The 26,787-nt window shown below is 35.2% G+C and overlaps 1 protein-coding gene across 11 annotated transcripts in view; it reads left to right on the top strand.

Moving 5' to 3' along the window:
- The window catches only part of CACNA2D1 (calcium voltage-gated channel auxiliary subunit alpha2delta 1), a 353,423-nt gene that overhangs the window by 194,016 nt on the left and 132,620 nt on the right, over nt 1-26,787 (top strand). For all 11 annotated transcript variants that reach the window (XM_085083515.1, XM_085083490.1, XM_085083507.1 and 8 more), the window contains exon 6: nt 10,494-10,623. In XM_085083515.1, coding sequence (XP_084939641.1) covers nt 10,494-10,623 — 130 coding nt within the window. The remainder of the gene's footprint in view (nt 1-10,493; nt 10,624-26,787) is intronic.

The following is a 26,787-nucleotide window of genomic DNA, read 5'->3' on the forward strand; positions in this document are numbered from 1 at the left end:
TTAAATTTTTTTTTAATAATTTGTTACTATGATTAAAAAAGTAGGTGTCAGGTTTATATTCCCTCATTCAAATTTGTGCAAGTCTTCCCTTCTCCCAAATGAATATATGTTCGAGCTTGAAATGAAAAATACATGATAATGAAATAAATGGCTGCCCCAAAGCTATCTCCTACCTGTGAAACAGAGTTATGAAATAATAATGGCAAGAGTGATAACTGTAGTTGCCAGTGTCCTAAAAAAGATGAGACTGTTCTTGATGCAGAGAATCCTACCTTGAAGGCAAATTTGCACAAAAGAGCAGTGCTTGAAGTCTCCCCATGGAGGCTGAGTTTATGCCCCATCAAAGATCAGACTTCAGCCCTAAAGCTAGTGATTCATCAGTTTAATGGGAAATTTCTTGCTTCAGGATATTTGCTACTAATATCACATGCATGAGTGATAACAATTGCAGTGAATGAAGTGTAATTGTTTATTGGTAAATAAAAGCAGCACCAAAAGCTGAACTTGTCATAGAAAGTTTATAGCATTTGAAGCAGTGATTTTTAGAGAGCACTTTGTTGCTGATTACAGACAGCAATGTTGCACGAGTGCTCTGATATGTCACTTTGAAATGTGTGGGTCACTTTGAGGCTTTGAAGTTGTACAAAACAAAACAAATTATTCAATCTGATGTTTTCATACAACTGATCGAAGATGGAAGTAGGCTTTGAAAATTCGAAGTCGGATCAAGAATCCTGGAAAGGAGCACATACAATATTTTAATATTTAAAGGGAGTTCTCAGTGGTGATGTGGTGTGTAGTGTAGTGTAGGTGATGAAATGCAGGTCCTCACCTGTTCCTGCCCTGCCCCTGACTGCAAATAGGATCATTTCTGAATCAGCTGATGCAATCTGCAAAGGACCAGATCACATTCCATGGCCTTTCCACATGGTCATTCTCAAGGTGTTCTGTCCCTGTTGTTTTTTTGAGAACAGATGGGGAAAACAATAGACTGAAGAAGACAATCATATCTAATATCATCAACAGAGTTGAAATCTTCAAGAGCTTCTAGTGTTGGTGGGTAAAAAGGTGTATTAAAAGTATTCTTGCCGCTGGCTTTTTTCTTCTTCCTTTTTCTCATACTTTGTTTTTGTTTGTGTGTGCAGAAGTTTTGGGATGACTGCTGCTCATGAGCAACCCACATCCACAGCTCTCAGTGTAAAAACACTGAGGACTAGAGAGAGGTGGTCATGTCCCAGGAGTGCAGCCACGAGTGGGGCTGAGCAAGGAGAATGTGAGCCCCTATTCCTCCCACGGGCAGACAGTCCTCCTAAAACTTCTGCAGCATGGATCACTGTTCCATGGGTTGCAGATCTGCAAGGCCAGGCTGCTCAAGTCTGGAAGCAGAGCCCTCTCTCCCAACTCGGTCTCCTGCTGGATCACAGCCTCCTCCAGGCATCCACCCGCTCTGGTGTGAGCACCTCCCCACGGGCTGTGGGTGAATCTCTGCATCCCCTGTGGATCCCATGGGCTGCAGGGGCACAGCTGCTCCACCATTGTCCTCACCATGGTCTGCAGAGGAATCTTGGCTCCAGCATCTGGAGCACCTCCTGCCTCTCCTTCTTCACTGACCTGGGTGTCTCCATGTTGTTTCCTTCACATGTTCTTGCCTCCTCCTTTTCTCCAGCTGGAATTAAAACTGTGCCACTACTTTTGGTTTGATTTCTTCTTAAATGTGTTATCAGAGAGGCATTATCACCATCTCTAATTGGCCCAGCTTTGGCCAGCAGTAGGTCTATCTTCAGAGCCATCAGGGATTGGCTCTGTTGCACATGGCAGAAGCTTCCAGCAGCTTCTCACAGAAGCCACCTCTGTGCCCCCACCTCTGTACCAAAAACCAGGCCAAGCAAAACCAACGGAGTGTGTTTCTTTTCTCTCACATGCTTCTTTTCTTGGGCAGATCATCCTTCTCTAATTTCCTTTAGTTCCTGTGAATGCTATTATTCTAAGTTATTTCATTGTTAGCATTTCCCCATAGTAGCATTTTTTAAAACCATATAAGTAGTCTTACACAGTGTTAGGGGAGTTTACTTAAATTATTATGTGATATTTAGTCAGCAGAGAAAGTCTGGTCTGAAGGTCAGTGCATGGTTTAGTGTTACCTACAGCCTTTATCTGCACAGATACAGCTGTCATTTAATCAGTGAAAAGCTGCCTTAAGTTTATGTGAGCATGAATTAGCAAGTAATGCTTTTATAGTGTTTTGAGCCCCATTAGTCAGGAAAAAAAAATTAGGAGGGCTTCTGGAGGTCATGTAGTGCAACTTCCTTCTCAAAGCTGTTATTAATGGTGTTATTGACACAGAACATGGTACAAATTAAGAAGAAGGAGCAATAACAAATTAGTGTGCTGCATGATGTACAAAATCTGGTCCTAACCAGTATGACTGAAGAATGCACTGTGAAACAGGATCAGTTGATGGCTTAGCAAAGCATGGCAAAGACAGCTGCATCCGATGAAAAAAAATCAAATTAATTAAATGTTCACATTCAGTTGGTATTATAAATAATTCCCAATGAAGCATTAAGATGATTTAACAGTTCTTGTTCTCCAGGGATATGATCTTTAATCAGATGTGGGGATAGTAAAAGGTAGACAGGGTAATTTATTCCAATAAGAGTAGAACAGTTCCTAGTCTGAAATTTAATTGGGTGATGTATGAAAAATCTAAATTCTCTAGAGTGCATTTTGGTTTTGAAATTTAGATGACTAAGTTTTTTATGGGACTTTTGTCAACAATGGATATTTTTATTTTATTTTATTACATATGTTTGAGTACTCTAATGGGATGTGAAAGATCAGTGAAGGAGGCTGTGAATTTTAAAGGATTTTTTTGTTTGTTTGTTGAATAATTTACTGGGTTTTTCTGAACTCCTAGTAGCATTTCAATCAGTTAAAGTGAGATTTGCTTTCCTTCTGATATGACCCTCTACTCCTACTGTAGTCTAATGATATTATCCAGTCAAGCCACTGTTATAGTCAGTGCTGAAGTAGGTGGTTCTATGCAACACCTGACATTTTAAGAACAGATAGGAAAATCACTCTGAGTGAACACCTTGGTCATAAATCCCTGAATTTTCCCAGACCATCATCCCATTTAGGAGAGGACTGAGATGGGACATTCAGATGGGATTGCATGTCATGATTCCTGATCTCATGACCTGGATGTATAACCCAGGAGGGATATGGAGATTCTGCCTGAACCTTCAGAATGGAATGGATGGAATTAGGGACCTCTGAGGCTAGTCAGACATATATGTGTCCATGGGACCAGATGAGAAGGATCCAGGGGTGCTGATGTCATTATCAGGCAGCTCTCCATCATTCCTGAAACACTGTGGGGACTGGAGAGGTTTTTGATGACTTCAGCGAGAGGAAGTGTCACATTTATCTTTACGAAGATAAATAAGTCTTATATTTCTTATGTGCTTAAATATTTAAATACACATTTAATTTACATGTCATTGTAGTTCAAGAGAAAATAGGAAAGGACAGAAATTAATTTTTGCGTACTGATATTACTACAGCAGACTTTGCAGAGTTGCAGTGAAGGTCAGATATAATCTCTTATAATGAAAAAAGTAATTTTCACTAATTCCTTTATTACTGTCTTTTAGTCTTAATGGTTTTTTTAGCTTATTGAAAAATGATACTTAAGAATGTTCCTTTTTGTCAGAAATTAAGAAAAGTATAGAAATGCATAATTACCTGTGTTTTGGTATTTAAGGCACACTCATAGTTGTAATGTCAACTCTTTCAAACAGAAGAGGACTACAAGAAGCTTGGATTTCTGTTTTGAAAATCATTCCACCTGAAGAAATTGGGAAAACCCAGACTTTTTCATCGTTTCTACAGAACATAATTAACTGAAATGCTACAAGATTTTCACAGGATCATGGAGTAGTTCTGATTGGAAGAAACTTTTAAAGTTCATCTGCTCCAAGCCCATGCAATAAACAGGGATATCTTCAACTAGACCAGGTTGCTCAGAGCCCAAACCAACCTGACCATGAATGTTTCCAGGGTTGGGGAATGTCATCTACCACCTCTCTGGGCACCCTGTGCCCATGGCTCACCACCCTCATCTCTAAATACTTCTCCCTTATATATAGCCTGAATCTACCCTCTTTTACCTTCCAATCACTACCCTTTGTCTTCTCTCAAGAGGCCCTGCTAAAAAGTCTGTCCCCACATTCCCAGTTCCTTACATTTGACAAATTGATTACATCAAGGATTTATTTATTCATGAATCCAAAGTCATGATGCAATGAATTGTGGGAATAGGTCAGGATGCAAATAAAAAGAAAACACTATTGTGTTTGAGATATGTAATAATTTTGTGCATATCTTAAAGTTCTCATCAGAAGCTGTGAACCATAAAGGTCACATAAATGAGTGCAAAACCTCCCCAAATGGTTTTGCACCATCCATAAAATATCATATAGTCTTGCACACAGCAGGCTTACAGGGACAAGCCTGTAAGTAGCTGCATAGAAGTTATCATAGCCAAAAGATAGTTGTGTTCATAAAAATAGCCTAAGAGCAAATAAATACTTCTAATTTATTTTGACTCTATTTTGACATTACTTAGTTGGTAGAACACTGGAAATAAAGTAGCTCCTATAAGAGAATTTATTCATTTTTTTAAAATATCAGTACTCAGTCCAGAGTTCCATTTGGTTTATCACTGACTTACAGTAACCAATTGATGCATTAGGAGCATATAGAAACACTAAAAGCACTGAAAGCAACTCTTATCTATATTAAATATGATGGCCTTAGAGAATGACACACTGACAGATGTAAATATAAAACTATACCCCTACTAAATTGTCTCCTATTTCCCTTTCTGAAGCTACCCGGGCCCTTTTTATATATTTTTGAAATATATATCTTTTTTCCTATGTTTATATACATGAATATGCATATGTATGTATTCTTATGCATATGTATACCTCCCTCTTCTATAACAGAAAAATCAGAATATTTTGGTTCTGAGCCTAGTGTTTTCTTTTTTTAATTCCAACTCTTTTAATTGTTTTGTCCCTGAGAGTAGACAGAAGGATGCCACTTAAAATCATCACATTGCAAAGTGAAGACCACAGTCCCCCCTCAACACAGAGTGAAAACAAACTCTTCACTGTTCTGTCACAACCACCTGGATGCACTCAGCAGTCTTCCCATAGCTGGAAAATCACATCATTTGAAAAAGAAATAAAAAATGTTATGAGAATGCAATACACTCATTACATTATCTAAAATGCTGTGAAAGTGCTGTGACTATTAGAAATGCATTTTAACTGCTCTTCAAAATTAATTCCTCATCCTTAGCAGAGCTGTTCCCATCCCTTGCTTGCTGCAGGCATTTGCTGAGCTGTGTGCTTCAAGCAATATCTCATTTTATTCTCTCTGTCAGGTCCAGATACAACTTTTTAATGGGGCTACAAGCATTTTTGGAGGGGCTGTTAATGTAGTTCTACTGGATTACTTTCCTCAGGGAGGAAAAGACCCAAGAAAACAACAAAACTTACTGAAAGAGGAAAAGAAAATAAAAGAACATGGAACTGAGCATAGGAGAAATTCTATGCTTATTTTGTATGTGACAGTGTTCATTTATGCAGAGTAGATCGGAAAGACAATTAAAAGAAACATCATCAGTGAGCCTCCGTTGTCGAAAAATTTACATTTAGAAATTTCAGCAGATATTCAGCAATAAAAACTGGGCTGAAACCTAGACATGATAATATAAAACTTTTGGAATTCTGCAAGGAAAGACAGGAAGGAATCACAGAGCAAGAATTTTGATGTCCCTAAAACCACAGTGATTATAATTCCATCTCTACATTCATTGTTTAAATTGGCATTGGTAGGGACATTGAGGTTTTATGCAAAACACAGTCCCTGGATGTGAAGGCAATGGAAAATACTAGCAACCAATTCCTCTCTGTTTTACATAAGTATGAAAGCAGGCAGGTGGCATTGTTTCTGGCTGGATATCAGTTCAGGAGTTGAAAGAAATCTACTTATATTCTTTCATCATGATGCTAAATCTGTTATGATGCTTTGAGCAACTTCTGCATTGTTCCTGAAAAGAGTCTGCTTTCCGAAAACAACTGAAGATTGCTTCACTTTGCTGGTGTTATTTTATAGTGTTTCATTGATTATTTTAAAAAAATATATAATACCAGCTTTCCGGTCATGCGTTTTCAACGTCTGCAAAAAGCAAAAGGAAGTTTTATATTTGTGGAAAAAACCTTCTCATTTCCACAATAACCAGTATTTTTCAACTAAATAAAAATTTATTAATAGAGATAGAAAATCCACTCATCTTCTTACAGCTGTGATAATGGAAAGTAACTGAATGCTGCAGAAAGGAATTGGAATCAGTTTGGCTGCAGTGAAATGGGCAGCTAAACTATGCCACAATTTCTTGAAATGATCTGTATCAATTTTGTTTTAATGGATGTTTTCTTTTCTAGACACATCTTTCAGTGATGCTTGGCATAAAGTTTCCAGTTACCTCATGTAAATACATTAATTTGTGTTCAGAAAGCCATTTAGAGAGAAATTGCATTACTTCTGCTATATATTTGGCTTATAAAAAAGATGCAGAAGGTACCCTCCAGTTTATTGTAGATCATGCCAAAAGTGATTTAGAACTGATCACAAAGAAGAACTGCAAAAAAATCCCATTTTTCTGAAGTTTTAGCTGCTAAATCAATTTCCTTTTATTCTGATGGTGAACAGTAGACACATTAAAAACCCCCAACTTTATTTATTAACAAAACAAAAAAACCCTCAAAACGGCACAAATGTGAACTGAAAAGAGAAATTAATTTTATTTACCTCACAAGGGAGGAAGAAATTGGTCTGGAAATTCATTGCAGCAAAATGAGTGAGTTATTTTGCTGACTGTCAGTGGTAGGTAACAATGTAATGCAGTAAGTGAAGGCCAGGTTTCAATAGATAGAAAATTAATCTTCAGCCATTATCTCCTGTGGGATGTTTCTGTGCCAGTATTGATTGCATTTCAGCTCCTGACTTGAGGGAGGAATTGGTTGGAGCTGGATTTTAATTATATTCACATGCTGGATCGCTTTCCTTCAAAATATGTGTTTTGCTACTTTTCTGAAAACAAAGTTTAACTGGGTATAAAACTATACCAACTGACACCACAATCTGCCAGGCTTTTCATAGAAATGCAGATTGAAATAATTAATAACATTGAGGTTTTCCTTTTTAATCATTCCTTTTTTCTTTATTTTTTCTAACTTAGATGTGAGCTACTTGAAATTCATAAGTTTGACAAATGAAAACCAAGTAGATCTATTTTCTATAGAAGGATTCACTATCAATTTGGATTTGTAAGACCTGGCACAGCATCCATTATTGGTCTTGCTGGTCCAGAGGTAGAGGCCAAAGTGAGTTCAGCAGTAATTTACCAGTAATGATTCTGATAGTTACCTTTTGTGTACAGAATTAGTTCAGACACCTTTCGATTCACAGAAAAAAATTGTTCCCCTGTGAGGGTAACTTTGAAATTTTTAAAGGATTTTGTCATTTGTTTTCTTTGGTTTTTGGGGCAGAATAAAGTGTTGTTTCAGTATCAGAGCTACAGAGTACATCACAAAATACTCCCAGGAAAGTTAGCAGGAGCAGTGTGAAAGCATTTACATTACTTCATGTAGTTGTAGATCCACTGTCCTGCATTCATGAATTAGAGAATAGTTTTTAGATTAATGTTTCTGGTTGGGTGTCATGGAATATTGGTAGGAATAATAACAGACAGGGTCACAATTGTTTTCAGGGAGACCCCTGTGTGTGTGCTATTAGAAATGTGAGAAGTAGATGGCATGTTGAAATTTTTAGGCATTCAGGTCTTAATTAATTAAATGTTTTCAATTTCAACAATGTTTAATCAAATTTCGGTGGTAGACAGCAAGCTTCTTTCATAGCATATGAGTGAATGGAAAGACTGAAATGTTGTATTTATTAATTGGAATGAAATTGAAATATCAAGCAGAAGAACCATGACCATTCTATGCTCCGATGCTTCAGGAATTAAAAAAAAATATATTGTGATATGAAAACTTCTGTGTAAGACATGCTAGGATGGACATTATGGCACATTTTGTGATTCTTGGGATTGTTTTGTGTAGGGCCAGAAGTTGGACTTTGCTGATCCTAGTCAGTCCCTTCCAACTCAGGATATTCTGTGATTATATGTTCACCCCCTTTTCTCTTTTATCATACCCATTCCCTCTCAAATATTTCTTGTAGAAATTTAGTTGAAAGAAATCTTTTGACATTCCCTCATTCTGGTATTTAAGTGCAGTGATGTGTCCTGATGATTCCCAGTTCTTTTCTGAAGTGTACTGTGACAGCATTGAGAATTTGTAGTCATTGCTACTAATTTCAGAAATAAGAGTGTTAGGATTTTTTTTTTTTTTAATTAAATGACTTTCCAACAGAAGGAAAATTTGGTCACATGAATGATTGACTGTTGAGATTGCATTTGCAGAATTAGACAAACTCATTACTTTGAACATGAAGCTAAAAGATACCTTGTGAAAAAAACTCCAGAATTTGCTTAATGTTTTGCTTTCTAGTTCTGGGGGAAGGAAAAAAATCCTGTGTGATAATACAGAAGCTAAAAAAACCCCAAGCAAACAACACAACAAAAACCTATATAAAGATTTAATCAAATTACACTGTCTGAAGCTGTCATAATGCAGTGTCATTTCAATTCATACAATGCATAAACTGCTAACTGATCCTGGCTCCAGTTTGCACCTTTCAAACGAAGTTATAATGGTTGTGAGGGTTGACCTTGTCTTGCTGCCAGTTCCCCTCCAAGTTGTCTATCACATTCCCCTCTGTCACCACTACCCTCCAGCAGTGGAGGGGTGAGAAAATAAGACCATAAAAGCCTTGTGGATCAAGATAAAGACAGTTTAATAAAGAAAAGCAAAGGCAATGGGAATCAAAAGGGTTTACTCTTTACTTCCCAGCCAATGTCCAAACACTTTCTGGAAAGTAGGATCTTAGGACACAAAGCAGTTGCTCCAAAATGCTTCACCTTAATGATGAATGTCCCTTCTCTCCTCATTTCTCTGAGCTTGTAATGCTGAGCAGAACATCATTAGAAAGGAATATCTCTGATCAGCTTGGGTCAGCTGTCCTGGCTATGTCCCCTTCCAAACTCTTGCCCATCCCCAGAGTGGGGTTAAGTATTAAGCAGCAAGCTGAACTTCTTCGCATAAGATACAGTAGCTTTGCTGCATAAAAATAGTCAAAACGAGCACTCACCTTCTTTTCTTCCGGAAATTTAGTAGAATTGTGAGATTCACCTCACCTAATTCCAGACAGCTCTATTGCTGACTTCTACATCTAGGTGATTTGCCCTATTGCTGCTTTTACAATCAATCAAAAGTAGGAGGCATTCATAAAGCATGATTCATGTCATGGGAAAATAGGTGTCTAATTAAGAGAAGATGAATTGCACTCTAAACATGCCCATTTCTCTTCATTGACTCTGAAGGCAGCATTCTGTGATGAGCACAGCACTGCTGGGTTGTTGATATCAGTGGCTGTCACTGGTTAGATGAGTTCTGCCCTTTGTATTTCCAGAGGAAACCACTTTCTTAAAACCCAGCCAAGACTGCTGCTTACTTCAGGCAACATTTGAACCTGTATATATTTGTATATAGTATATATATATATTTGAACCTGTATGTAGTATAATATTTGTCTGTACCCGTGTGACGAAGCAGATGAGAAAACATCATTAGATGACATTGTGGATAAGCTAAAATTTATCTGTCTATAATTTGACAGAGGGTAATAAACAGAATGGCCTCAGCACACACATGCCTGACTGACCAGCAGGTGCTTCATTGTCAGCACTATTTATCAAGGAAAGCACATTTTCAAAAACTGGTGACTTTGTAGTATTTAAAATATCCTTATAATTGCCTGCAGTTGCTGACCTGAGTAATCATTCAGTATCATAGTTGGAATATTATTGCTTTAAGTGGCAGTTGACTCATGCCATGGGGCCTCCTGTTGCAGCTGCAACAGGAAATGTTAGATACATTATGTACATTTAAAATTTGGTGCAAATTATTACACATAATAGGTAATGTATTTGCCTTGTGTTCTGGGTGTACAAATTGCATGCACTTATGAAATTTAGGTGTGTAAGGTGTTAAGCTCTTACTTTTCTTTCGCAGGTCTTCATTTCACTGAATTGCACTGGATAGCTCAAAATTAAAAGCAAACTATACACAAATATTCCTTGGCCTGGAGCAACTGATTGTGTTCATACACAAATGCAAAATGTTAGCAATGAGGGAAAAGCTATGAACTTTTTAGGTAAAAAGAGCAAACAGGAGTGGAATGGTTTTTAGCACACTTTGCAATATTTTGCCTTTTCGTGTGTTTGTTTTTTTAAGCCTGAGAAGAATGACACTGAATCTGGCAGCCAGAGAATCAGACCAGTATTTGAAGATGATCCTGTTTTCCGGAGGCAAACATCTTACCAACATGCAGCAGTCCACATACCAACAGACATTTATGAAGGCTGTAAGTAGCACATGAACAAAGTGATCTTGTACTTTAATACTAAGCTCATTATTTGTGTCTCATCATTACAAACAATTTTTGCCTCTGTTTTTAGTACAGGTTTGCTGTTATTGTCACTTTTACTTCTTTCAGCACTACTTCAGAGATGTGGTGCATTAAGGATATGATTAATTCAATGAATTGGTAGGTTCCATAGTTAAGGAGATCCATTAGGATTGGACCTGAGTTTCACAAATGTAACTGGAGGTGAAACAAAACTCTTACATATTCTGATTTTCTGATCCATTCTTTCTCCATGCTGTTCACATTAAATGCAAACAATTCTTGACAGCTCTTCTTTACATGCAGTTTGGCCTCAGGCAGAGGTGAGTTCTGAAAACATTTTCGAGATTTCCAGAAGCAAGTGCAGTTCAGGGAAATAACACACTGTGTGAGCTGGTAGTGCCAATACTGCAGTACCAAAATGCAGTCCATTTCTAGAATTGCATTACCAGACTTTAACAGAGAATTTGCATAAAGTCTTTCTAAACTATGCAAAAAATAATGTATATTTATATACTTCTGAGGATTCTTTAATTGTATTTCAAAAGTAAGTATTTATCTTTCAAGATGGAAATAAGTTCCTGTGCTCATCATCAAGCAAAAACCTTTTAAAAAAGTAAAAAGACATTTCAGCATTCAAAGTGGCTGCTTATTTTTAAAAAGGGGTAGGAAAAAATTAAATACTATTTGTATTTTTAAGTTTTGATTTTTTTCATTTAGGGTCCTACTTTCAAGTATGCAGTCTTTTTCCTCTTTTAAAGTCTCATCAAGAGGAAAGAGACCCTAGTGTGACCTAAGCTTTTTAAAATTCATGGCCACAGTTGCATGCAGCTTCCATAAATGGCACAGGGATGAAAATGGAAATGTCAGTATGATGGGGGAAAGAATCATAGTAGCTCGTATTCTTGTATGGTGTGCTTGACTGACAGACCTAGAGGATTATTCTGGGATTTTGGCTTTAATAAATGCTAAAGTGCACCTTAATTACAGGATTACAGAGAAGTGACAGGCCATTTCCTTTGCTTTTCTTGAAAATAATTGATACTTCACTGTTAAAATGTTATACCTTTCTCCAATCATTAGGATATTTGTAAACACCATGTGAACTTTGATATAAGATTGTCATCAGAGCAGTACATAAAATGTTTTCTTATTGTTTTGAATTTAGCATTTTAAATGAATTTAGCATTTTAAATTTAGCTTATTACTTTAAATGGAATTCCTAAGGACACTTATATCCCTTAAAACTGTATACAATGTAATGTTACTGTACAGACCATAAACCTGAAAAGGAACACAGATTATGATTTCCATAGGAAAGTTACAACTTTAGTATCTAATAAAATTCTGGTAACAAGCAGAAATGTACATTTCTGGACAGAGGCAACTGCATGTGCAACATGCATGGTTCATGATTCTTTTGGTCTGGCTTTTATATTAATTACTAGAGAAGTGGAAGCCTAGAAAATTACCAGGAAGACTGTAATTCTGTGTCAGAAAAGTCATGTTGTTGTGTGCCTGAGTATCTTTTGGTTACAGATGAAATTTTCAGAAAGAGCAGCTTGAGAACACCTAAAAGTGACAGATTTCATATCAATAAACACAAAATGTTCACCAGGTTTTATTTTATAGTTACAAAGTTCTATACATCATCTGGAACACAGTGAGCAATTGTGATGTAGTCATTCACCAACAGATTTCCCAAAGTAGGATTTAGTGCTGTTCTTTTCACATTATGATCTACAAACAATTTTTATAGCCCTAGAAAGACTGATAACGTATCTTAAACACTGTTGTCATTTTTCTGCCTGTTCATGGGACCTAACTTGTCATTTCTTAGCAGAGATTTCGATGTCCACTATAACAAGAGCAGCTGTACATTTGAAAATAGTGTCTGTAGGTCCTTGCCTTTATCTCAGTCCGCTAGGAAACATTTGCAACGCTGGTATTGCAGCAAATCCTTCTGAGCAACAGTGGATGAGACACAGTTTACAAGTTTTACTGCTTGGAAGCCAATTTTTTTGACTGAATTACATCTTGGAAAGCAGATTTCAATTTTTCTGCTTTATTGCATATGCTTTGCAGGATGCCAAGAGAAACAAAGAATTGCTCTGGGTCTCACAGAACAGTTTTCAATGACTAGATATTTGACTTGCCTATTCCTCCTTGAGATTGGTTTTCACTTCTCTTGCCTCTTACAGGAGCAGATTGCTGTCTCTAGGGAAGAGGGGCAATTACTGTTAAAGCCATATGTGATCTGAATTTTCACTTGGGCCTGTCGGTCACGCTTTTTCATGTTAATTAATTATTTTCTGTATGAAACTGGGAATTTAACTCTAAACCATAGAATCATAGAATTGTTAAGGTTGGAAAAGACCTTTAAGATAAGCAATATGTTATCCATTGAAATCTTTCCTATTTAGGTTTCATTTTTATTGTAGTTATTATTTATGGTTATTTATTATTTCTAAAATTGAATAAAATAATTAATTTCTGTCCACTTAGATTTCTGAAAATGGGAACCTATTTTGTCTAGTAATTCTGTAATGGTGCACAACCTATTTAAACCATAGTGTGTGCTATAAAATAATATCCTTTGTCTTCCTGCATTTACAGTGATATGCTTTGTTTGAAATACAGTGATGATTATCTTGTGAAGTAATTCCTTATATTTCACCATAAAAATATATGATCCATCATTACAAAATATCCATTTACTACATCCAGGGTATTACTTTGTGACTTATTTGATTGTAGAAAGATATATTATGAAACTTGGTGGTTTTGTTTATTTATTTTTTTTTTTTAAATTCCTTGGATCTGGTGCCAAAACCTGTGCAGAGACAGAGTAAAGTCTAGGGAGTTAATATACTTCCCTTTTTCTTAGGATTGCAGAGAGAGGGCAATCCCTATAAAATAGACCCAAATCAGGCTTTTAATTCAGTATTTTTCAAGAGTCTCATTTAGGTTTTGAAGTAAAATCAATCTGCAGCTGAAAACAGAAAGACCCTCAGGTCCTTTCTACGACATGCACTGGGAATTAGTCATGCATTTCCTATTAGTAATAGCTGAACTCCTATTTCTAAATCGTCATTAAAACTACCCTGCTTATCCCTAAGCAGAATATAGGAACTGCAGGCCAGAAACGAGAGGAAATCCCTGGCACAAGGAAAGTGAGGTTAATCTTCCCACTGGATAGCACCACATGCCCTCACTGTCTGAGATCCCTTCTGCTCCATCTGCTGCAGTGATTCCCCTAGGTCTGTGTCTGAGCTGGTGTTGTGCTTTGAGCTAAGGCAAAGCTCACAAACCAGGTTTGCTTTTCTCTGTGTGGTTATTCCTGCTTTACTCCCTTTAAATCAGGAGTGGAAATACTGCTTCCACATGACACCACTTGATTGGCATGGAAGAGCTGATTAAAGTGTCAGCTTGAAAGTAATGTGTTGTGAACATGACAACATAACTTTGAATGTATTTGGACAGCAACCAGCAAGAAAAAAGAACTTCTCTGCTCCAAAGCCATTAAACCAGACATAAGTATTGAATTACAATTAAGTGCTTGTTTATATACCTTAGTAATCATAAAATATAAATACTGTTCGTACTTTCATGGCAGTCAAAATTTTCTGCTGCTTGAATCTTGTGTTATTATATATTATTTGATAGCAAGTTTAGCAGTGGACATAAATTTTGCCTTTCTACTAGTGCATCATATGTGTAAATAATAAGTTACTGACAAAGTATTTTGGCATTAGAATACTCTGGTATATGACTGGAGGGCAATGAAAACTTTCAGGAATAAATAAAAAAAATTTAGTTAGATGCTACAGTGATTTTTATCTTGACCAGAATACTGTTTCCTTGGTGAATTTTTAAAATGTTGGACAGTTTCTGCTTCTAAGAGCTTGAAATGAGGAAATATTCTTTGGGAACAGCTGTCTAGTGAAAGGTGTTCCTGCACATGGCAGGTGTGTTGGAACTAGATGATCTTTTAGGTCCTTTCCAACTCAGGCCATTCTATGATTCTGTGAATAAAAACCTTAGAAATACCAGGAAATTAATCCATGAGACTAACAATATTCCTCCTTAAAAAACCCCCCAAAAACTAGGGTTTAAACCCCAAATAAACTAGGAAAAAGTGCATTATCATTTATTCACTTAAGGTCTAATGTGTGGATAATAAATAAAATTTATTAATGGATCCAGATATTGATAAAGTATAAATACTTCGGCATGTTATATTAGCATTGCTTAAATGTCTAAAGATGTAATAAAACTTTTGGGTGTTTTTGTTTTTTGGTTTTTTTTTTTTTGGTTTTTTTTTTTTGTATTTAGTTTACATAGCAGTTACAGGCAGGCAAGACACTTATTACTTAAAGTAATTTGTTCAGCATATTGTAAGATTAGTGCTCTTGATATATTTTTTGTTATAGCTGAGAAACAGAACCTGTTCAGAACTATTTTTCTCCTGGTTTAATCTAAGGGATAAATGAATAGTGTAGGTTAACTACATCAGAGATTGAAAACAATTGTTTCAAGTCTCTGATTGTGTGTGTTCACACCTTTAAATTTGGAAATAGAAATTATGTATTCCTCATCAGGTGGCATGTGAAATTATTGTAAATTCTAATTTTTTTTAGTCTCCATTGTTTTAATCAGTGAGTTATTTGTGAAAACATGTAATGAGTGAAGTAGACATTTAAATGAATTTCAGCATCAGCCTGTTTTAAATACCAAAGGCTATTGCTTGGGGTAACTGTAAAGCAAATGTTAGTTGCAGCTAAGTCCCTAAGTAGTGCCTGGTTGGTTCAATATTAAACCTGGAAGGAAAATACTGATGCAGAAGCTTAAGTAAAGAACTCTAGGGTCAGTATTGCTTTTTATGCTCTGACAATTACAGTGGATTTTTTCCCTCCAAGTAGCTTTCTAAAGGTCCCTGAATTAAATTCTTATTTAAATAAGCAGCAGAAGAACCCTAAGTTTTCTAACTTGATTAAAAAGCTTGTTTCTGTCACAATCCAGAAGGCCAAACAACTTGAACCTCCATCACAAGGAGATACTTATATTTTGGTACTGGGATTGCATTAGTTTCATTGGAGAGATGGTCTAGCATATTCACTTGACTTCGAGGTGACCATGACTTCTGTCTGAAGTTATCAAAATTTAAGATAATGAGGTAGGATAAGGAAAGACTGTTTGGTAGACAAGGTTATTTTTTCCTCCTTGAAAGACTAAATTGATTAGGTACATGCTACTTTTAAAATGCAGATGTGGCAAGAAATTATCAATGTATATTTAGAGCATTCTGCCTAATAATGATGCATCACAGAAATAATACAATACCAAACTCTCAAGCTGAGTATTTGAGAATCCATTTTGGCCTGGAAAGTTTATCCAGTACTAACTGATTGTTAAATGTGGCATAAGGTTCTTAATGGAAAAAGAAATGGTGACAAATTTGAAATAAAACATACTTCTAAGTCCAGGTGTTCTTCTAGACTTGCGTTGTCTTACCTTAAGAAGTTTGAATAGAGTTTTCAGATGTTTCTGCAAAATAAAAAAGCATAATTTTCATTTTCAGAAGTAAATTTAGAACCTAAATGCCATAGGCTTTCATAGAGATGTAGTTGTCTAAACAAATTTCTACTGAAAGTGGGTCTTCTGAAATATTCTACCTCTGAACTGAAAAGTGTTTATTTGAAATGAATCAAGGGTTAACCATTTAAAATCAGTGTGACTGATTTTATTTGTTATTTAGTGTATATTATTGTGAGAGCTGAATCAAAGACAGCATTATGAGATTCGTGATACTTACCATTCAGCATGTTTTCTGGAATATTAATTATTTTTAAAATCATATTGAAAATGAAATTTTTATTCAGAAACATTGGGAGGAAGTTACATATAATAAATTATGCCCAAAATATTTGGGCTAGCGTTTTTATTGCACTAGGCTTTGTTTTTTTTCTCAAGTTGGAAACAACAGATATTTATTTTTTACATTTCTATCTGTAATGTTGTGTTGAAGAGTTTTCTCAGCTATCAATTTAAGTACTTCTGCAGCTTAGAGCTATATTTTAAATATTTTACATCTAATAATTTAACCTGTGGAAATGAATACTAAATTCAATCAGAGCAAACAGTCACAACTCACTAGCAATTCACTATGAGAATTTTTTCTTTGTCTTGGAGAAATCTTTTATCCTATACAGTAATTTGCTACAGGGATGAAAAGAAGTTGTAGGGTTTACTTTAAGATCTCTTGGGAAGAAATTTACTTCATATTGTTGTTGTGTTCATCTCTTACCAGGTGCTATTTTTACCACCAAAGAGTTTTATTTTGCTGTAGATCTAATTTGGGCAGAAATAATATTTTCATTTCCACTGCCAACTTTTTTTATGAGTAATCATATTAATGCAGCATATCTGTACCCATGCAGACATCCTAGTTTTCTCTGTTTCTGATTTAATCCCAAACTTCATGGTTACAGTCTGTACTTTATTTTGGAAATGCACTGAATAGCTCTGTGTCCTGATCTTCTAGGTTCCTATTTGTCAGAGGCAGAAGCTTACCTTCTGATTGTTATCTTTTTCAAAATCTCGTTTCCACTCCACTTGGCCTTTATTGAATAAATATTTAAAGATGTGTTTAATGACAAAAGAGCCCCTATATTGTTAAAACATCACTATGTCAGAGTTTTGTACTGACTCAGAATTCCCCATAAAAACCTCATTCCACAAAACCAAATCCCATTTTAGTATGTTAACCCTTACACCTTTTTAAATAAAATAAATTATATCAAGAATAGTTGGTGTTTTTCTCTATTTCATTAAGCCCAGAAATGGTTAACTTATTTCCTCTTGTTGTTGTTGTTGTTGATGCTCTTTTTAAAAAAGAAGTAAACCTAAAAAATACTGAGTTTGGGTTTTCAGTAAAACAGCACAGGAGTTTGGCATGGCCCGAAACCATAGCTGTGGCTTTTTCCACCATGACCCTGCTGAGCATCAACTACCAAGGCTTTATATTAAGTCATTCCTGTTCCTGTAACCAGAAATTCATCTGCATGGACCTCTGACATGATTAAATCTTCTTAAGTACTCAAACAATATGATCTCCTGTTTGTTTAGAATTTTTAATGTCACGGTGAGGCGTGAAAAGCCATTCCAGAAGCCAAACTCTTGACACCTGGTTGTGCTGGTCTTTATCGTGTGGCTTCAGCAAAATAGAATATCATACAATGAAGAGATTTTCCTTCCCTGGGATTTTGAAAACTCTGGAGTTTAAACAGAAAGATGCCAAAAAACACCTTTGTGTTCATGTTTACTTTCTTTTCCCAAACTGTATAACATTAATTTGCATATTTTGTAAAAAAAAAGGTGGGGAAAATTCTTTTCTAGTAAGGGAATGCTGATTAGCATTCAGCATAGCTGCTTCTCACTGCAGTTTTCTTGACCATCAATGTGGTGTGCATCCAGAATGATCTTGGGCTTTGTAGCAGGTCCTGAGATTCCAGTGTCTGTTAGGCTGCTTGACTAACAAATGTTTAAGCTGCACATACTGCCAAAGTCTATTTTGGAGAACAGATGATTGCTGCTGCTCCTCAGATCCCTTTCCATTTCTTTTGCTGTATTTTTCCTCTTATGCACAGCTTGGAATAGCAATTAGTATTGAACCCTCTTGTACCAAGAGGGAAAAGTTGGCTCTGCTGTAAGACTGGCAATATTCTTATGGTAAAAACAGCTAATGGTGGCCTTTGTATTTTTGCAATACAGACTGCTAAGCAGAATACCGAATATCAGTAAATCTTCATTATTTGACATATTAAAAATATAAGACAGTTTTAATGACCATCAATAAATGTTTAGGTATGTTTCAGTTTGTTAAACAAGTAGATATGATAAGTTGACTACTTGAAAAAAGGTGCTAAATTGCTTTATCTATAGTCTTTCATATCTAACAAGAAAATACCAATTTGTGTGAATCGTGTGAAAATGGTAAAAGGTGTTCTGTCTAAAGGACCTTAAAACCTACTTTAAATGGAAGTGAAAGAGGTTTGGAATATTCCTTGGTTGCCCTGAGAGTCTATATTTTTTTTTCTCCTCTTCTCAAACAAGTTTCCCGTATTTTGTTCTCAGTTGCTCTTTTCAGTTCAGTGTATTGAGATGTAGAGCAAGGAAAGTGGAAGGAGCAAAGAAGGGAAGGCAAACTATGACCTTGTGTATGGAGCCATCTCTCTACTCATAAAATGTTTTTAAATGTCTTGTTGTCTTGTCTTGGTTTTATTATCTAAGAGGTTTAATATGCACGTTATCAACAGAGTTCTTGAAGATTTCTCCCTGGAAGGAAATCTAGTTTGCAGCTTTGCAATATTGCTGAAAAAAATTGTTTTTTGTAAAACTCACTGTTAAATAATTGGTCCTCATATTTCAGAATGTCTTGTGTTTCCAGCCTGTAATATTCCAGCTGTGAATTTTGCTGTGTTTATGGCAGCCTATCTCTGAATTATGATTTTTTTTAAACTCTACTGTTTAAAAATTATATCCCTGTGTTATTGCACTTTACAAGACTTACATGATGAACACTTATAAATCTATACTCTAAAAATATTTCATTGATTTGATTCTTTCAGAAGAAAGTGAAATAAAGTTGTTAAATTTTAGGTGGACAGAACATAAAGATTAAGACTCAAAGTATTTTATTCTGAAAAATACTAACCATGATAGATGATGCATTAAAAAGAAAGGTAATAAATCTGGATACTGTTGGAAATATCCCTAGTGATAAATTTAGCTTGGTTGATTACCAAGAAACTGCTTGTAAAATCATGATTAGATCAATGGATTTAAATATATCTTCTATACTATAGTTTTAGCATATGCACTATTATCCAGCATTTTAGTTATTACTATTTTTAAAGTAGTATCACCTTCACAAACAGTATGTTCAGTTTTAGTTTCAATGTGAGGAAGATAGATAATGAAAAGGAAACACTAGAAAAAATATTATGTAGTCCAATTAGTATTATATCCAATGTATATGTGGATTTGAATTTACTCAGAGAGTGGCTTTTTGTGGATATGTCCAAAATTTGCAGTCTTGCATATAATTTAATGATATGAATACTATTTATTTGTTACTACAAACTCATTTTATTGCATACTGGATTTTCCTATTTTCTCAACTTGCATCCCTAGCAATGTTTCAAATCCTTATTGGATACTAAAGAACTTTTGCCATTCTTCTGCTTAAGATAACACATTTTGCAGCCTTGTCATCCTGTCATCTTCAGTGTGTCCTTTCCCCCTAGACTGCCCTCTCGCTTCATGCTGTCTCTTTCATACTTCTTTAGCAGTTGGTTATTTTACAGAATATAGATACTTGAAAACAAATATCAACCACTTCAAAAGCACGTTCATTTCTGCCTTTTTCTATACAAATGTTAGCAATTTTATCTTATTAGGATAATATTAAATGGAAAAAATTTACTGGGACAAAACCCTGAACAATATGCAGTGGATGATTTGCACTGAATTCTGGGTTAGTTGGATGAAATTGAGGAAGCTTTGTTGTGTTAAAGTGCATTTGTGCTTGAAGTACCTATTTCTTAGCAGGACTTCCAAGTTCATACAAGTCATCATTGAGACCATTACCTCCCCCTGCCACTGGTGCCTGTCAGACCTCCTTCAAGTAAATGTTCAATTTTTTCAATGAAAAAATTTAGCCCAAGAATCTGTTGTGAAATTAGACCAGGACTTTTCCATTAATCAATATGATAATATTAGTTACTTCTAACAAGGTCACATGTCTCATTGCAAGTCAACTTTCAGCTTACAAGTTGTCTATTTAAATTATTTTGGTTTTTACGGTTAGACACGCCACTCTCTTTAAAACAATTATCTGCACAACTGTTCAGTCTGTACAAGTATTTCATGGTAAGCTATTTACATTTTTTAACCTTTTGGCCTCTTGTGAAAGGCTCTATATCCTTGGTATCCATTTATTTTCAGTAGTATTTGAAGTCATTCAGGCCCATTTAGGTCAACACCTTTCTTTATTTTGTTGGAAACCAATAAATAGTTGCTGACTAGAAAAAGAATAGGAAAGAGGGGAGAAAAACAAATCTAGACTTTGGCCTTCTCAGTTGGCAGCTGAAAATCAAAAGCACACTTGGGTGGCTCAGCGTGATGGGTATGGCAAGTGACAGACTGTTCAGCGCTGAAGGAAAGACGATAATGAAATCTTAAATTAGAAATTCTTCCATAACAAGCTGACAACACAGCTCAAAACAAATTAAAAAAACCAAAAAAGTCACATAAGGCTTGGCAAAGACAAAGAACAGAGATTGGGAATGCGGAAAGACAATTAGGTCTTTAGAGCCTTTCAGTTCAAGTGCTCATAGTTTACCATGTCAACTTGTTTCCAGAGAAGCCTGAAGTTTTGCTGGTTAGCTGTGGAGGTCCAAAGAGATTGCAGTGCCAGTAGGGATGTTCTGTTTTCCATATACACAGCAGGATGGAATCAGATTTTTGTAGCAGCACCGTGCCAGTTACAGATGTTTGCCAATGAGGTGTCCCTGCCCATGGCATGGGGGTTGGAAATAAATAGTCTGTAATGTCCTTTCTAACCCAAACCATTCTATGTTTGTATGGTTCTGTGAAGCTGTTTATGTTCCTATGGCTCTTTATGGAAGAACAGTACTTACATTCCTTAGTTAGAAATGACCAAATAGGAATATATGAGCCTCATTCACAGTTAAAACTCCTTCTTGGGACAATGGAAATTAAATGGTGGAACAAGGGTGTAACATAGGGGCTACTGAGCTGGGAAGGTGGTGTCAGGAGATTTTTTTTTTTTTTTCAGTATTTCCTAGTAATTTTTCTTCTGTGGATGAGAGGAGGCTTAGTAGTTTGGGCTGTTATTTTGGTTTATTTAAAATGAAAATCTTGGGAATCAACAGTTTACTACGTATCTGCCTGAAGTTTCAGCACAGTCAGCCTGGATATGCCAAATACATCCTTTGTACATTGCTTCAGTGTCATTTAATTGAATCCAAAGAGAAGTGCTCAATTCCTTGGAAAACATCCTGAATATCAAATACCATTGGTTTTGTTCCTGATTTGGAAAGGCTCGCTAAGTCTCTCAGATTGCTGCATATCTTTCAAGATATCTAGAGAATCTTTACTGATTTTCGATTTCTAGTCCAGTGACATGTTGCTTTGCCTTCTTACATAGTAGCTGGCTTGATCTGAATTTGCATTTTGACAGGATTTTGTTCAGCAGTAATTGCAGGTCAAGGCAATTGTTGATCTTAACATGTTGTCAACCTTGATGTAACACTAAATCTGATTATTTAAGGAAAACTAAAGTTGTAGATACAGTGAGATTACTAATTACCTCAAATTTCCTTTAGATTTTTTAAATCAGTGTACTGATTTTATTTGGTTTAGTATTTCACTTGAAACTTCTAAATAATAATAAAAAATATGCTAATATTTTATACTATTTATACATTTATTCCTATGAATATATAATATTCTGAGAACTTTAAGGTAGTCACATTGTTAGTTAAAAGTATAGGAAAAATAAAATTAAACATCCTTAATTAGTGTAAAAGTTACGTTTTGCAGTTAAGTTTTGGATGCCTTGTGATAGTAAAATAATAGGGAAATGAAGTGATTTCCTGTTCTCAGGTTATATGTGAGAAGGAATTTTGTCCTGGAGATTCTATTGGTTCCAGCTTGAATGTAATATGGACAGTGAATAAATGAGATTTCATGCCTGCTCTATATCTATATGAAAAAAATCAGCCCAGAGATAGTGTCCCTGCTTAATTAATTCTTTAGTGACCTTAAATTTCATTTCCTGCATTTCTCAGCAGTATGAGAAATGTGTATTACCTAACCAGGTAGGAAAATCTTTCTGCTTTGCAGATCTTAATGCAGTGTGAAAACCACATTTTGACATATAGTCTGGACAATTGCTACAGGTGTTGTTAGGTCAACAAATTTAGATCATTGTTGACTTGAGTTTATTCATATGGTTTGTATCTGAAATGATAAATATTTTTTGTTCACATACAGAAAAATTGTGTGATGTTTGAAAACAAAATAGAGTTTGCCCAGATACTTAAGTTAATGTGTTTTCCAGTGAACAAAGATATGGTATATATATATCACTTTGTTTTTCCAGTGTTGTCAAGTTTAATACATTTGAGCTCTTGCTTTTGCTGGGATCTGTTATGATTTTGTTCTTTAGAGAAGAACTTCCAAAAAAATTATTGTGATTCTTATCTTAAAGACACGGTATTGATTAAGTTGTATGTAAGAGTGCCTATTTGTAGCATATTTATCATTTCATGAACTGTAATGTATTTTTTCCTCTTATCCACTCTCTGTATGTACCTTTGTACTTATGCTCATTTTAGCTGTGTTCTAAAAAATGGTTTTGAAAAAAGAAAAACATGGAAGAATGAATGGTTGATTTCAGAAGTGGGAAAGTTTTTTGCAGTTTATTGAGTTGTGTTTCTGATCTTTTTTTAAAGCTCAACTGTTTCTAGTAGTCCTTGAGAAAAGTGAATCTGAACTATAGCTGCCCTCAACAAGCTCCATGATGCTGAGGAGTCACTGCCCATCTTTTGTTTATCTTTAAAATAATAGTGGTTTGTCTCTTATCTTGTGAAAGACAACTATGAAATAAAAAAAGTTATCTGACATTAAGTAGTATGCTTTCTTAGATTAAATATTTGTAATACAGGAATTGTTTTGTTAAGAATTTTGGTAATGCAGAAGACATCCAGGTTGTCTCCCACAAATTGGATGTTGAGTTATTTGGGGACTACCAGGCTGACAGGTTGCAAGACTGAGTGCAGTAAAAATCTTGGTCACCAGCAAAAAAACCCTCTGTGCATAGTCTTTTGGTTGTTGGTTTGATTTTGTGTTTCTTTTTTTTTTTTTAATTTAGTTTTATTGGGGTTTTTTTTGAGGACAAGCCTGGCAAATAGTGTCTAGTCTTTCAGACAGTGCTGGCTGTACATGGGTGTCTGAGATTCTGCTGGTCTAATAGAAAGTCACAGGATAATAGCCTCTTGCCACTAGCTTAAGTGAAAGGTGAAATGGAAACGTTTATTTTCCATATGAGACATTGATTTAGTAACAGCTTTCTATTACTGCAAATTACTGATATAGAAGTTAGCATTTCCCTCTCTTTGAAGCAGCCTGGTGTGCTCAGAATGAGTTACACGCTCCAGCAGCTAAAAGCTGTTTGACTCCAATAACAAGCTTTTTATCCAGAATATGGACCACACTTGCAGGGAATATGAAATCACAGTTATTGTTGTTAAAGGGCATGCTTCTTTCCTTTTTTTCCCCTGTCTTTTCTTCAATATGGAGGGAACATGCACACTCTGAAAATGGTGAGAAAACAGATCTGTTTCCTTACGATTTTCTGGTATCTCATCTTGTGATATTATTTGATATTATAAAACTCTTGCTTTATCAAGAGTTTTGTTGCATGTGTAGCTTGGTTCCTTATATTAGATATGATAAAATAATTTGTCTTCTTTTTACAATATTTATTTTAAGGTGTTTTCAACTGTTCTTTCCCTGTGAACTTATTCTGTAGAAGCTGAAAATCGGGGAGAGCAATGTCAAAATGGGCCTAATTCTGAGAGACTGGCAACTTCCTGGAGTTTCTTGGATTGTTTCGAACAACAGTATTGAAGTGTGATAAAATACACAGTGCATAAATATACTTAAATATATAATAAATGGATCTGGAATTATAAGGAATATATCAAAAAGAACACAGCATATATTGCCTGAATTTAATAATATACTATAATTAATATAATATAGTGTATATTGATTACATATAATCCAGCAAGCAACTTCTTTAGTTCAGGCACTCAGAAATTCTTTGCACATTTTGGAAGAAGACAGAAAATAAACCAGAGACAATAAAGGCATGTTCTGCATCATGTAAATCCTCACTTCTGTGTGCTGGTAATCAGCTCAAAGTTAGAGCAGAATTCTTACATAAAATAAGAAAATGGGAGGGGGAGGGGGAATTGGGCAGATGAGTTGTGGTTCGTTTGTTTGTTTCCCTAATTCCTAAGCCAGTGTAGATTCTTGATGTAGAAGATAACATGTTTTCATTAACTTTTTAATTTATCTAGTCTTGAAAAATGGGAAACATCATTTTTTTATCTATTCAAAGTAATACATGGAGTAGTCCATGTAGAGTCCTTTAGGGTAATTTAACACAAAGCTCTGAAAGGCTAAAGATTCACCTACTCCTTATAGCAATGGCAGAGAGACTTTCTATGGTGCAAAATGCTTTATGAGAAGTTCTCCAAATATGTGTTTATATACCTTCCATAGAGAAAATATTTTCTAAACAAAACCTTTTGGAGCATTTACATTCTGTGTGGGATTTTGGATTTTAATGTCACGGCTAGTCATCATAGAAATATTTAACTTTTAGGATTTTCTATTCTAATCATTCTCTGATACCATTCCTTGAATACATTTTCATAATGCATTTTGCTGAAACACCATGAACTTCAGTAGAACTACATAAATTAATGATAATCAGAGAATTTAAATTCTATACAGTACACAAGTCAAACTTCTTGATGCTCTTTTTAAAGAGTTCGTTTACATAAATTTATTCAGGTTTATAGAAAGTGCAGTTGTGTGCATTTTTATATATTAGTATATTTTTGTGTAGCATTTAAAAGAATAAGAAAAATATAAGACCTTGGGTTTTTTAATCTGATTGAGGCTTTTACTTGGAAGCAAAGCATGCCTTTTCCATTTTTGAAGGAGTGTTTGTAGCTGACACTATCAGAAATTCTATGCACCCTCAAAAATATGTGGAGAAATTGCATCCTCCAAAAGAAAAAGCACAAAATTAATCTCCCAGACCCTTAGCAATGCATCAGAAAGCATTCCTCAAGTGCACTTCAAGAGTATGGATTCATCTCCTCTTTGTAAATTAGTAATGAGATTTGAAGTATCAGAAGTCTGTTTTCATCCTGTGGCAGGTTTTGAAGGACTTCTCTCCTAGTGTGTGTTGTGTTTGTCGAGACCTGGCCTGACAAAACCTCTTTGATCTCAGCTAGATCTCCCCAAGAAGGACAGGAGAACAGCCAGAATATGGTTTTTGTTAATATATAAAATCCATTAAAAGATGAATAATTCCTGCATTAGCTACTTCTATGCTGTCACTTCTCAGTACCTCCAAATGAAGTCCCAGATTGTGTCTAGGAAGCTAGATTTTTTTTTATTTAGCTGAAAGATTTTTTTTAATTGCATAATAATAAATAGGCAATAATAGAAAGACTCCTCAAAGAAAAAGAAAATAATCAAGTACTAATTTCTCTTTTCACAGTATAAGGATTCTTGAAAAGTATCATGAACCTTTTGCTTTGATGCTTAGAAAAAAATATACTAAAATCCTGTTTTAAAAGAGAAAAGAAAAAAAACCTCCTTGATTTTCAAGAACATGTTTGTAAAGTTAATGATAAATGAATTAGTTGAGTTCTCTCAGAAGCCCTGATTAACTGTTAATTTAACTATCCATATCCCTTTCATGTCACCCATAAAAGAGTACTTCTGTAATGGTCTCTTTCTAGTCATTCTTTTGAAATATCATAGAGAACTCATTAAATATTGAAACAAAACTTGAACAATCTTTCTAAGGCAGCATAGAGTTAGACGTTCCCTCTAGCTATATCCATATTTTAGAAAAAGTTACACCCTAATCCAGGGCAGCTTTAAATCTGACATGATGCTGCAGTGCTTTAAGAAGATTTATCACTTCACCTGTATCTTACCCTCATATGGTAATACTCTATGCGTGCTCTTATGTATCAGTTAAGGAATATTTTACATCATGAAGAGAAGATTCAGGTTTTTGCTGATATTTGTGTCGTTAAATCCCTCAGAGGAGAACTTCCTGTGTATTGGGAATAGACAGGAACACATTTAAAAATCCCTGTGTTTATATATTTCAGAGAAAATTCAGTTTTCCAGTTCCAGAGGCAGTTTCGTCACTGATCATTACAGGGTGCCCATTAATTCACTTGCAGTCTATTATTGATTACTGGATAATTGCATCAT

Source organism: Lichenostomus cassidix, chromosome 1Aa, assembly GCF_008360975.1.
Source record: "Lichenostomus cassidix isolate B80296 chromosome 1Aa, HeHo_3.0, whole genome shotgun sequence".
Taxonomy (NCBI): Eukaryota; Metazoa; Chordata; class Aves; order Passeriformes; family Meliphagidae; genus Lichenostomus; species Lichenostomus cassidix.